Genomic DNA, 13,981 nt, shown 5'->3' with positions numbered 1-13,981 from the left:
ACCTTCTGAGTACTGGGATTCCAGGTGTGCACTACCATGTCTGTTTTATGTGCTGCTGGGGATGTCATTTGGGAATGACGCACAAGCCCTCTACCAACACAACCTTAGAATTATATATTTCAAAAACCTTGAAAGAAGGTTGGAGATGTAGTTCAATTGGTACAGCCTTGAACAGCATGAGGGAGGCCTTGGGTACCACTTCCAGCACTGCAAATAAACCAGCAAACAAACCTAGAAGGACTTTTGGATGTTTTCATCCTAAAGCAATGACAAATGTTTAAGAAGGTAGCTGTCTTTGACCTGAGTTTGATTCCCAGCACCCATAGCAGATAGCTCATAACAGCCTGTAGCTCCATCTTCAGTGGACTCTAGTGCCCTCTTCTGGCGTCCATTGGTACCTGCACTCACATGCACCACCCCAAACATAATTAAAAATAAGTACTTAATTGATGATGATGGTGATGGTGAAGAAGATGAGGAGGAAGATGGTGATGGTGATGATGAAGAAAAAGAAGAGGAAAAAGAGGAGGAGGAAGCAGACGAGGAGAGGGAAGAGAAATTCTGCATAGAACCAGGTGTGGTGACACAGGCCTGTGACTCTAGCCTTTGGGAGGCTGAGACAGGAGGTGGTCATGAGTTTGAGCCTAGTCTGCTGAGAGATCCATTTTCAAACAGAAATTTCATGGCACCACATTTGGATGTACAACTTTAAAAAAAAATCTCTGTGTGTGTGTTTGTACGTAAGCGTATGAGCACCCGTGTGTTGTGATGTAGGTGTGGAGGGCAGAGGACAATCACAGGTGTCATTTCTCACCTTCCACTTTGCTTGAGATGACCTCTGTTTCACTGGTGTAGCCCAGGCTAGCTGGCACATGCATATCTGGGTATTCTTTCAACTTACTGTGGAACTGCTGAAATAATGTAGAAGTCTCAGGGTTATAGACATGTGCTACCATGTGACCCAAACCGCAGGAATAAGGGTCCTAAATAGGGTTGTTGAGGGGATGGACCAGGAAGGAGGAAATAAAGAAGACAGAACACTGAATTCAGGAGGCCTAGAAGCACCCGCTACCCACACTGTAAGTTTATTAGGAAGCACAGCATCTTTTGGTTTTTCTTCTCCAGAGACAGGGTTTCTCTGTGTAGCCCTGGCTGTCCTGGAACTCACTGTGTAGACCAGGCTGGCCTCACAGATCCTTGTGCCTCTGCCTCCCAAGTGCTGGGACTTAAGGCACACTCCATCAGCATACCTTATACACTATTTGTAGGGGCAAATGGGACAGAGTCAGCAGAAATCTATCATACAGTGAGATGAGGTGAGCAGGAAGCTAGTCAAACAATGGTGCACAAAAGGGACACAGAATATCTCAAGTGTGTCACAGACTGGGCACACAAAGACTTGGGACTGACAAACACAGCCCTTAGTAGGAAAGAGTTGGGTTCCCAGAATCTGGTCACAGCTCTCCCAAGACTCTGGCCCCAGGCCATTACTGGCTCTGTCACACTTGTGTGGCAAGTGCCATCCCACCCCCACAGCCAGCCCTCCAGTTCATTATGTATGAGTTTTATTTATTTATTTATTTATTTATTTATTTATTTATTTATTTCAGAGACAGGGTTTCTCTGTGTACCTCTGGCTATCCTGGAACTCACTCTGTAGACCAGGCTGGCTTCAAACTCAGAAATCCACCTGCCTCTGACTCCCAAGTGCTGGGATTAAAGGCGTGCGCCACCACTGCCTAGCACAAGTTTTATTTTGTAATTGTAATTTCCTGTCTCTTGATATTTTGCCTGGATGTATGTCTGTTCACTATGTGCATGTCTGGTGCCCAGAAAGACCAGAAGAGGGCATCAGATCCCCTGGAGCTGGAGTTACAGACAGTTGTGAGCCACTATGTGGGTTTTGGGAATTGAACCTGAGTCCTCTGGAAGAGCAACCATTGTTCTTAACCACTGAGTTGTCTCTTTTGCACCCAATACAATTTGTACGTTTTTGTGTGTCAGTTAACATTTGTGGACAATGGCCAGGCGGTGGTGGCACGTGCCTTTAATCCCAGCACTTGGGAGGCAGAGGCAGGCAGATTTCTGAGTTCGAGGCCAGCCTGGTCTACAGAGTGAGTTCCAGAACAGCCAGGGCTACACAGAGAAACCCTGTCTCGAAAAAGCAAAACAAAATAAAACAAAACAAAAAAAACCCCCAAAAAAACAAAAACAAAAACAACAACAACAACAAAAAACCCAAAAAACATTTGGGGAAAATGAAAATGGAATCTATTCCTCTGAAATAAAATGTCTCACTTCTTTAGTGGCTCTGTTATCTTTCACCTGCTTGGTGGGTACCATATTGCCTAGGTGTTGGGCTGCACGATCTAGCAGCAGCTCTCAACCTGTGAGCCGTAGCTTCGGAAGACACATCTCTCTCTCTCTCTCTCTCTCTCTCTCTCTCTCTCTCTCTCTCTCTCTCTCTCTCACACACACACACACACACACACACACACACACACACAATTCCGATGGTCTTAGGTACTGAGACACTGCTCAGTAGCAAAACGGTTATAAAGTAGTAACAAAAATAAATTTATGGTTTGGGGATCCTAAGAACACAAGAAAAAAAATGTGTTTTCCAATGGTCTCGACCCATAGGGTGAGAACTGCCGATCAGGAGGAGAAAGGGAGGGAGTCAGTACAGAGATCCTGGGGCTCTGTGTTCCCCAGGCACTGTTCAAAAGTCTGAGGCTCTCCAGTGGACATGGCTCAGTGAGTAAGAGGCTTTCCACATACGCACAAAGACCTGAGTTCAATCCCCAAGGCCTACATGGTGGAAGGAGAGAACTGACTTTGATCTCCGATAGTGCACTCTGACTCAAGTGTACATACACACACACATACACAAACACATACACACACATGCATGCACACACATGCACACACATGCGCACACATGCATGCACACACATGCATGCACACACATGCACACACATACACACACATGCACACACATGCTCACAGAACAAAAATATTTAAAACAAACAAGCAGAGTGAACAATGGCTGAGATATAGCAGCTTCCACATGCATAAGCATAACCCAGTGCCATAGTCACACAAAGAGCCTGCTGTGCTCCTTACACACTAAAGAGTTGGTCCGTGAGGTGGAGAGACGCTTCAGCAGTTAAGAACACACATTGCTCTTACAGAGGACCTGAGTGTGTTTCCCAGCACCCTTGCCTGATGTCTTAGAACCATCTGAGAGTCCAGCTTCTAGGGGTCCAATGTCCTCTTTTGGCCTCGGCTGCCTCAGCCCCTCCCCCACCCCACACATACACAAAATTTAAAAAAAAAACCGAATCTTTATAAAAGATATCTATTTTTAAAAGACTGGCCCTGATCTGTGTTCTCTTTATCTAGTTCTGGATCATTCCCAGCATCCTTGGCAGCTCCAACCTCTACTTCCTGTCTGACGATGACTGGGAGACCATATCTGCCTGGATCTATGGCCTTGGCCTCTGTGGCCTCTTTGTGGTGTCCACCATTTTCCACACAGTCTCATGGAAGAAGAGCCATCTCAGGTACCCTCTGCCCAGCCGAAGGAAGGGCACGCGGACATACACTCTATACACACGTACTCAGAAGTGTGCTAGTATTCATCTTAATGGAAGTCCCGAGGTATCTCCATAACCCACCAGAATGGCAGGCAGTCTGGAGAACTGTTGCTCTGCTGGAGAGGCCGAGAGATCGAGGCTGGAGGGTGGGGTGGGTGCCTCCCCCTAGGGAAGGCAAGGCTGTCCCTAGGCAGTGCTGGGGATGCTGCTGGGCTTCCCTGCTGGCACACAGAAGCTGTGACCTGCCAGCTTTTCTCCCTGTCCTAGGATGGTGGAGCACTGCCTGCACATGGTCGACAGGATGGTGATTTACTTCTTCATCGCAGCCTCCTATGCTCCTTGGTGAGTGCGAGCGCCCCCCACTGGCTGCCTTCCTTTTTCCTGCTTGAATTTGGGTGGGTGATTGGTGACCACACAGCCAGGGGAGTCGGTAAGAAGACATGCTCATCTTTACTCATATGCCAAGAATGACCTACTTATCACCTTGCATATCCTTCAAGAGTTGTTATAGGTAAAAAAAAAAAAAAAAAAAGAGCAAGTGTATGCAAATATTTGTGCATATATTAGCATATATTAACATATATTCGCAGATATAAATAGATGCCAATGGCTACATAAATGTATAGACACACTTGCACATATTTGCAGATATGCATGCGATTTTTGTTATTTTTCATTACTTTTTTCCATGTGTGTGTGGCTGGGTCTCAGCCTTGAATTATATGTATCTGAGGCTGGTCTTGGATTTCTGATTTCCTGTCTCCACTTTCAAAGTGCCGAGATTACAAGTGTGTATGACGGTGCCTGGCTTATACTTATGTTTTAAAAGCTTTACTTATTTCTGGGTGTGGTGGTGCATGCCTTTAATCCTAGCACTTAGGAGGCAGAGGCAGCTGGGTCTCTGACAGTTTGAGGTCAGCGGGACTACACAGTGAGGCCCCACTTAAAAAATTCATCTTTAATATATTTTTATCCTTTCCCCCCTGTGGTTTGGGGACTCGACCAGTTCTCTAAAATCACTGAGCTACACCCCCTCTCTGTGAAAGGGGAAGACATACATATATTGTACGTAGTCAAGTGTGTATTTAGACAAATGTGTGGCATGTGCTTGCAACCCCAGACTTTGGGAGGCTGAGGCAGGGAGCTCGAGAGTTTAAGGCCAGCCCTGGCTACACGGTGGGCTCCTGTCTCAAAAACCTAATAAAACCCAAAGTATCTATTTCTAGTTTTACCTTCTGCCTATTGTCCTTTGTGTGTGTACATGTGTGTTTGTGTGCCTGTGTGTATGTGCACCTGTGTCTGTGGGTACGTATGTGTGATGTACATATGTGTATGCATATTTCATGTGTGATGTCCAGAATCATCCTCCGTCCTTCTTCACCTTGTTCACTGAGGCAGGATCGGGAATTTGAATGATCATGATTCTTTCACACAGAAAGCAGAGAGAGACTTTTTTTTTTTTAAAAAAAAATTACTGTGATGTGGGTATAACTCGGGCTTCCTTTCGCAAGTGCTAGGTAAACATTCTCCCTCTCACTTTCTGAGATGGGGTCTTGCTGTGTAGCCTTGGTGGGTCATGAACTTCGTTGAGCAGATTCTCTGACTTCAGTCTTCCTAAGTGGCTGGGACTACAGGTGTGTGCCGCTCACTCAGCTACTTAACGCCTTTGTGGTGATGGTTACATAGTGAGCACAGGGCTTTCTCCTCAGTGTCTGATTCCTCCTTGTTATCACCATCATCCTATCAGCACCTTCATCCTCCTCTCTCTTCATCTCCCCCTCTTTTCTTTCAGCAGTTGAGAGCACCTGCTCTTGCAGAGGACCCAAGTTCAGCTCCCAGCATCCATGCTGGACAGCTCACCACCGCCTGAGCCTCCAGTTCTAAGGAATACAGCACCCTCTTCTGGCCTCCACTGACAACCCCTCTCCCCCAAGATACATAATTAAAAAATGTTAAAGGCTTTCTCATCCAAGGAATTCATTCCAGCAAAGAGTTAAAGGCCCTTCTTCATCACTGTTTTAATTGTCTTTTTTTTCTAAGACGCCCTGAGTTTACATGTAATTTATCTCGTGTGCAAAGAATAAAATCTTGCTGTCTTGCCCTCCACCCTGGGCTGTGATAGATTCACTGATGAAAGCAACTTAAGTGAGAAAGTGTTTATTCCAGCTCTTGGTTCAGGGAAACGGCAGGAACTTGAAGAAAAATGGTGCCACCCATCCTGGACCTGTCTCCCTACATCTTCACATCCTTAATCCCAGAACTTGGGAAGCAGAAGCAGGTGGAGATCTGTGAGTTTGAAAAGTAGCCTGGACTACATAGTGAGTTCCAGGCTAGCCAGAGCTAGGTAGAGGGACTCTGCCTCAACCAACCAACCAACCAAACAAACAAACAAACAAGATGACCTAGCAGGTTACCTACCCCTCACTATTCAGCTAGACTGATTGCTGAGTGAGCCCCAGGGATCCTCCTGCATCTGCCTCCCTGTCACAGGAGATTATGTGGAGTCTGGGGATTTGAACTCATGTCTTCATGCTTAAGTGACTGTCACTTTACTGACTGTCTTCCCAGCTGTGAGGTTAGTTTCTGTCTGGGTCTCGTCTCACATGTGTAGCTCACACTGGCCTGAAACTGGTGATTCTCCTGCCTCAGCCTCCTGAGTACTGGGATGATGGGTGTGTGCCACCATCGCAACTTTGCCAATACAGTTTGTGCAGCATTCTACCCTGCCACTGCGAGAGCCCTTGTTCCTCCTAGGCAGCCACTGAGGACTGGGCTGCTCTGGTGTCAGCTTCCTGAGACAGTCTGGCCGTGTCGCGCTGGGCTATGATGGTTCCCTCAGGCTCTGCCTTTGGCTTTCTTTTCTCCCAGGCTGAACCTTCGGGAGCTGGGTCCCTGGGCCTCCCACATGCGCTGGCTGGTCTGGATCATGGCCTCCATCGGTACCGTCTATGTCTTTTTCTTCCATGAACGGTAAGTGAGGCCTGGGGAGTCTCAGATTGACAAAATGTCCCTTAGTTCTTCAGCACCTGAGAGCAGGTGAGCCTCAAGTGAGGACCCAGCCTTGCTTGCATCCTACCCTTGAGGAGCCTATGGGTGTACACCAGGCCCCATGGGCAAGAGGACCAGATCCAGATCTGAAGCTCTCTGCTGTCTGTCTGTCTGTCTGTCTGTCTCTCTCTGTCTCTCTGTCTCTCTGTCTCTCTGTCTCTCTCTCTCTCTCTCTCTCTCTCTCTCTGTGTGTGTGTGTGTGTGTGTGTGTGTGTATGTGTGTGTGTGTGGGGGGGGGCCAGAGTATAATGCTGAGTGATCTCCTCAACCACTCCTCCTTGTTTTTTTGAGACAGGTTCTCTCATTGAACCCAGAGCTCACCAATTAGCTAGCCTGGTGGGCCAGCAAGCTCTAGGCATCCCGACTCTTCTCTTCTAGAGACAAGGGTACAGATGTGTGTGATCATGGCCTGGCTTTTATGCGGCTGCAGCGACCTGAACTCTGGTCCTCATGCTTGTACAGGAAGCCCTTTGCCAGTGAAGCCATCTCCCTGGGCCCTAAGTGTCTTCTAAAAGAGGGTGTTGGGAAGATGGCTCTGTTGGTGAAGTTCCAGTTATTCAAGCACAAACCTAACTTTGCTCCCCAGAACACACTTTAAAAGTTGGGCACAGTGGTATATCCATCATCCCACTGCTGAGAAGGTAGAGACAGGGGATCCCCAGGGCTTGCAATCATCCAGCTTACTCTGCTTGGCAATGTCCAGGTCAATGAGAGACCCTTTCTCAAGGTGGACAGCCCCTGAGGAATGACACAAGAGGCTCTTCTCTGTCTTCTATACTCATGCACAGGCACCTCACACAGATATGCATCCGGACACACATAAACGCACACATGAAAGTTTTAAATTTCATTTATGTGCATCTGTATGAATGTATATGCACACGTGTGTGTAGGTGCCTGTCTGAGTCAGGGTTTCTATTCCTGCTCAAAACATCATGACCATGTAGCAAGTTGGGGAGGAAAGGGTTTATTCAGCTTACACTTCCACATTGCTGTTCATCACCATAGGAAGTCAGGACTGGAACTCAAGCAGGTCAGGAAGCAGGAGCTGATGCAGAGGTGATGGAGGGATGTGACTTACTGGCTTGCTTCCCTGGCTTGCTCAGCTTGCTTTCTTATAGAACCCAAGACTACCAGCCCAGGGATGGCACCTCTCACAATGAGCCCTCCCACCCTTGATCACTAATTGAGAGAATGCCTACAGCTGGATCTCATGGAGGCATTTCCTCAAATGAAGCTCCTTTCTCTGTGATAACTCCAGCTCGTGTCAAGTTGACACATAACCAGCCAGTACAGTGCCCAAGGAGGCCAGAAGAGGCTGTCAGATCCCCTAGAGCTGGAGTTATCAGTGGCTGTGAGCTGCCCACTGAGGGTGCTGGGAACCCAACTAGAAGCACTCTTAGCTATTGAACCATTTATCTCACACACTGTCCTCTCCAGACTTTTTTTTTAAAATGACATCATAGGTAACGTGACCCACTGATCTAGTTCACTGTCACCTGCCTTTCCTAGACTGTATTACTGGATAATGTGCTAGGGTCCTGTGGGAGATGGTGCTGGGATTAATTAGTAATGTCTGCGTAGGTCACACATTGGTGGCACACAACCCCCATTGCCTATTGCTGCTGCTGGGTAGAATATGTGCCAAGGAGTGCCACACTGAGAAGATCCCCTCTTCTTGCTGTGCTAGTCTTTGGCATCAGAAAGTTGTGTGCTCTGACCCTCCTTGGAAGCTTGTCCTGAGGTCACATGACTTGTCTTCTCAGGTACAAGCTTGTGGAGCTGCTTTGCTATGTGGTGATGGGTTTCTTCCCAGCCCTGGTCATCCTCTCCATGGTAAGTTTCACTTGCCCATCATGAGGACTCCGGTCTTCTGGAGGGAACACATGCATTCGCAAGACCTGTCTCTTGAGACTATTAATAAAGCCCTCTCCTCTGGCAGCAGGGGAAACAGGTCCAGTGGGTCTGTGTGCTTGCCCAGAGGGACAGAAAACATGGAGATCTCACTGGGGAAATGGAGCGTTCCTTGTGCCTAACGCTGAGATTAGGTCTCCATGTTCTATAAAGGCAACCAGACAGTTCAAGTAACGTACTGACCATGGTGTGTGGCATGTCATACCTGCTAGGAAGCACTGGGTGTTATGACTATTATGTGGCTCATATTCAGCTATAATACACTTGAGGACTGGGGAATACGTGTGTGTGTGTGTGTGTGTGTGTGTGTGTGTGTGTGTGTGTGCCTTGGACTGATTCACAACACCACCTAAAATGTTTTAGTTTTATTTTTGTTGCTGTGACAAAAAACACCTCAGAAGGCTGAACTGAGAAGACAGCTCAACAGTTAAAAGCAGTTGTGGTGCCAGGCGGTGGTGGCGCACGCCTTTAATCCCAGCACTTGGGAGGCAGAGGCAGGCGAATTTCTGAGTTTGAGGCCAGCCTGGTCTACAGAGTGAGTTCCAGGTCAGCCAAGGCTATACAGAGAAATCCTGTCTCGAAAAACCAAAAACAAACAAACCAAAAAACAAAAAACAAAAAACAAACAAACCAAAAAACAAACAAACAAAAACCAAACACCTTTAACTCCAGATTCAGGCGATCTGGTCTCCCCTTCTGGCCTCCATGGGCATTGCACACAAGTGGTGCACACGTGTCCTGTCCCATACGCATACCCATAACTAAAAAGAAAATCATTTTCATAAAGCAGATTAGGAAAGAAAGGTTTTGTTCAGATTACAGTTCCAGGTTATAGTTCATCACCGAGGACTATAGGAACTATAGTTCCGCCAAGGCAGGAACTAGCAGGAGTTAATCACACCCAAGAGCAAAGAAAAATGAATGCTTGCTTAGAAGCTCAGCTTCTGTCTGTGCTGTTACACAGCGCAGGAGTCAGTCCAGAGAACGGTGCTGGCCATTTTTAGGACAAGTCATCACACATCAGTGATAATAATTAAGACAATCTCCTACAGACACACCCACAGAGCAACTTGATCTAAATATTTCCCTGTGCTCTTCTTCCCAGGTAATTCTAGATTGAATCAAGTCGGCAGTTAAAACGAAGCATCATGCAGTGTCTTTAAGATCTCTAAGAAATACTCTTTTTTTTTTTTTTTGAGGGTCTCATGTAGCCCAGGCTAACATCAAATTCCTTATGTAGACTATTCTTCCCGTTTCAAGGCTGAATAGCATTCTCATGTCCAGTCCTCTTCTCTGTTTTGTTTTGTATTGTTTGTGTAAGGCAGAGGCCCGTTCTGTAGCCCAGGCTGCCCCTGAGCTCCTCCTTTCTCTGCCTACTCAGTGCTGCAGTTGCAGGCAGGTGCCACTTGCCAAGTCTCCAAGAGACTTTGTGTCATGGCTGTTTGAGTCATAGAAAGACAGGATGGTAGAACCTGACTGGCCTAAAAAGGATTAGAACTTGTGTGTCAGTAAGGTGAGGGGCCTGGGTGTGACTCCCAGGACCCACATAAGGCAGCCCACAGACAGCTGGATCTCCAGCTCCAGGGTATCTAGCGGCCTCTGCTGGCTTCTTTGGGCACCTACACACACGGCATGCACACATGCGTGCATTCTCTCTCTCTCTCTCCTACCCTTTCTGGAATTCACCAGAGTCCAGGCAAGGCTTGCTTGCAGGGCTGTGGGTGATGGCTTATGGGCAGATGTGTGGGGGATTTTAAAGCAGCCACACTAAATGTCTGTATCCAACACATGTAATGACGCCCGTGGCTGTGTAGATGGAGTCTCCACCCATATTCTGTACCTATATCCTCTAGCCCTTCTCAGAGACTCCAAGACCATGGGCAGTTACGGTAGACTCACATATAACTGGCTGGGAGGGATGGCTGGATACTCAGGTGAGGGTACCATATCCCTCCCTGACCCCTCTTTCTAGAGGGAATGTCAGCATTCAGCAAGTCCAGTTGTTGTGATCTTTGCTGAGCAGGCCCAGCCAAAACTCCTGAGGATGGCAGCAGTTTGGCTTGGAGGATGGTCCTATTCCTCCATCCAAGCCTCCTGTTTCTGTCTCTGTGGACTTGGCTACTTTGGGACAGTCACATTTTATGGTAGCCATCCTTTCATGCCTGGATTATTTCACTTAGCACTGTGTCCTTGAAACTCCTCCACGCTGTTCCTTGTGTCTGAACAGCCATCTTTGCAAGGCCGAATAACATCCCATGGTACGGGCACACTACCTGACCATGTGTGGGGATGTGTGTGTGTGTGTGCACACTACCTGACCATGTGTGGGAGTGTGTGTGTGTGTGCACACTAACTGACTATGTGTGGGAGTATGTGTGTGTGTGTACACTACCTGACCATGTGTGGGAGTGTGTGTGTGTGTGCACACTAACTGACCATGTGTGAGAATGTGTGTGCGTGTGCACACTAACTGACCATGTGTGAGAGTGTGTGTGCGTGTGCACACTAACTGACCATGTGTGGGAGTGTGTGTGTGTGCACACTAACTGACCATGTGTGAGAGTGTGTGTGCGTGTGCACACTAACTGACCATGTGTGGGAGTGTGTGTGTGTGCACACTAACTGACCATGTGTGAGAGTGTGTGTGTGTGCACACTAACTGACTATGTGTGGGAGTATGTGTGTGTGTGTACACTACCTGACCATGTGTGGGAGTGTGTGTGTGTGCACACTAACTGACCATGTGTGAGAGTGTGTGTGTGTGTGCACACTAACTGACCATGTGTGGGAGTGTGTGTGTGTGCACACTAACTGACCATGTGTGAGAGTGTGTGTGTGTGCACACTAACTGACCATGTGTGGGAGTGTGTGTGTGTGCACACTAACTGACCATGTGTGAGAGTGTGTGTGTGTGTGTGCACACTAACTGACCATGTGTGGGAGTGTGTGTGTGTGTGCACACTAACTGACCATGTGTGGGAGTATGTGTGTGTGCCTGTGTTTATGCGTGTGTCTGTGTGCGTGCATGTGCTCCTGTGTGCTTGTGTGTGTGCCTATGTGCATGTGCATGCGTGTGTGTGTGCCCATGTGTGCCCGTGTGTGTATGTGTGTGTGTGTGTGTGTGTGTGTGTGTGTGTGCGCGCGTGCGCGCGTGTGTGTGCATGCACGTGCAGTGATGGGGACTGAACCCAGGGCATTGCACAGTCCAGGCAAGTGTTTTAATAACAGGCTATATCCCCAGCCCCTCTTCCTCCCCCTCCTCCTTCTTTTTTCAGGATCTCAATATTTTGCTTAAGTTCCCCATAAATATGCTATATTATAAAAGTAGCTTTTGAGATTTAGGGGTCTGTTTATTGAGGCGGAGCCTTGCGTAGACCAGGCTGACCCTGGACTTCTAATCTTGCTACATTTGCTGGGTCTCTGAGGGTCCAGGTTGCCATCTTCAGCCAGTTGCAGACTTGGGAAATTAAGGTGGGAAAATTTGATAGCTCCGTGTTGAGACTTCCTAGGGGACTCTGGGCTTCTTCTCCACCTGTATGTCTTTTTGTCTGGGTGATGGGGAATGACCGCTCGCTCTTCCTCTAACTCGTCTCCAATCCTTTTCTTCCAACAGCCCAACACTGATGGCATCTGGGAGCTGATGACAGGAGGGGCTTTCTACTGCCTGGGCATGGTGTTCTTTAAGAGTGATGGGAGAATTCCCTTTGCTCATGCCATCTGGCACCTCTTTGTGGCATTTGGTGCTGGTACCCACTACTATGCCATCTGGAGGTACCTGTACCTGCCCAGCACACTGCAGACCAAGGTGTCCAAATGAGTGGCCCAGACTCCATGGGTCATTTGGACTTTGGGATCAAAGGATCATGGGAAGTGAACTGTGCCAAGATCTGCCTGTCTTTTCCTGGATGGAATCCTTCATGGGTCTAAGGTCCCTTTCAGTGACAGACAGACCATCTTTTGAATCTCCAGTAAGGAAGAAAACAGTTAGTCATTTCCATGGAGGAGAAATTAATTCTGTACTGTGTTTCTACTTTAGGCAATTTTTTTTTACTATAACCAATATTAACATCTTCAAAAAAAGGGCCAAATAGGGAATGATCATCCAAAAGGTAATTTTTAAGGTCCTGAGGACCTCCCTTTTTGCTTCAGGGGAAAGTGATTTAGCATTATAAATGACAGATGGGGCATATCCCTGACCATGATAGGCATCACCAATCAATTGCAGCATGGGTTTAACAGTAGAATTCAACATAGTGTCCCATGCAGACATTACTAATTGATTCTGTGCTCATGATGGAACCTTTTGGTTGGCCCGGTGTGTTAAGAGACAGGATCACAGCATAGCTACTAGAAGTCGCTGTGTGGAGGAGCATGCTCATCCTTGACCACCATTACCTTCTATTCCCTCATGTCCATATTTGAGGAAGTTCTTGAAGTGGGTTGTTTGGAGGCAGTGCAGGAAGACCAAGGCATACATTCCAAGCAGCTCCTGACACTCTGCTCCGCCATGGCTGGCTCTTGGTTCTAGAGGAACTGAGATCTGGGATGAAGATGCTGCTACCTGGCCATTTTTTTCTCATCTCAAAGAATCTGGAGAAATGACACCGTGTTCACCAGAGGGGCTTTTTCTTGGTGTCATGAGATGGCTCTCAGAGGCCCCTCTGATGAGCCTAGGGGCAGGGTCTTCATCTATCAGAATGGTTGGAATGCCACCATCCCTCAACCTCTGAAGTGACCTGTCAGCTAAGAACGTGGCTCCCAGGGCCCTGTCCTCAGCCACCTCTACTCCTGGGCTAGCCTCGTCATAAGATGCCACCTGGACACTGGCTGAGTATGGGAGCAGCAGGCCTAGCTCCTGACCTGAACTGGCACATCAGACTTTCTGCAAGAGTCTGCTGGAAAGCCAGGGTCTTACTCAACAACTGCCAGCCAGATGGGTGTGGGCAAGGGTAGGCCAAGACAGGGTGCCTTATACTTTGTTCTAGCACATTCCAAGGTATTTCGGGACTTCAGCACCTGGAATCCCATATGTCAAAGCCAGTATTAAATCAAGTTTATGCATTCCTCAGAAAGATGGTTTTGGATCCAGTGAGTTTTAAGATTGGTTTTGTCTAGCCTGCTTGTGCACATGAGTGTCTGTCTGCATGAATGTGTGTGTGTGTGTGTGTGTGTGTGTGTGTGTGTGTGTGTGTGTAAGAGAACAAGACTTCCAGCCCCTGGTAACCATCTTGGGTAACCCTGCCCCATAGATTTCCCCTATGTTTTCTCTAACTGGGGGGTCAGGGTTCAGAGAAGAGGACCACATTGGGAGAGCTGGCTGCTGACTGGGATGGACCCTCATAACTGGCCTCCCCTGGGCCTGAGGCTCCCGGGAGTGAGCATCCAGAATGCTGTGTGGGAATGCCCCAGGTGTGGTACAG

General features: G+C 47.8%; 1 protein-coding gene across 2 annotated transcripts in view; it reads left to right on the top strand.

Moving 5' to 3' along the window:
* Positions 1 to 13,633, top strand: part of Mmd2 (monocyte to macrophage differentiation associated 2) — a 44,118-nt gene extending 30,485 nt beyond the window's left edge. For both annotated transcript variants that reach the window (XM_076923550.1, XM_076923551.1), the window contains 5 exons: positions 3,406 to 3,566; positions 3,867 to 3,941; positions 6,468 to 6,569; positions 8,414 to 8,483; positions 12,175 to 13,633. In XM_076923550.1, the coding sequence (XP_076779665.1) occupies positions 3,406 to 3,566; positions 3,867 to 3,941; positions 6,468 to 6,569; positions 8,414 to 8,483; positions 12,175 to 12,378 (612 nt within the window). In that variant the 3' untranslated portion in view covers positions 12,379 to 13,633. The remainder of the gene's footprint in view (positions 1 to 3,405; positions 3,567 to 3,866; positions 3,942 to 6,467; positions 6,570 to 8,413; positions 8,484 to 12,174) is intronic.
* Positions 13,634 to 13,981: the final 348 nt, after the last annotated feature.

This window comes from Arvicanthis niloticus, chromosome 24 (genome assembly GCF_011762505.2).
Source record: "Arvicanthis niloticus isolate mArvNil1 chromosome 24, mArvNil1.pat.X, whole genome shotgun sequence".
Classification (NCBI taxonomy): Eukaryota; Metazoa; Chordata; class Mammalia; order Rodentia; family Muridae; genus Arvicanthis; species Arvicanthis niloticus.
Note: the sequence above shows the minus strand (reverse complement) of the source record. Positions and strands in the feature narration are given on the sequence as shown.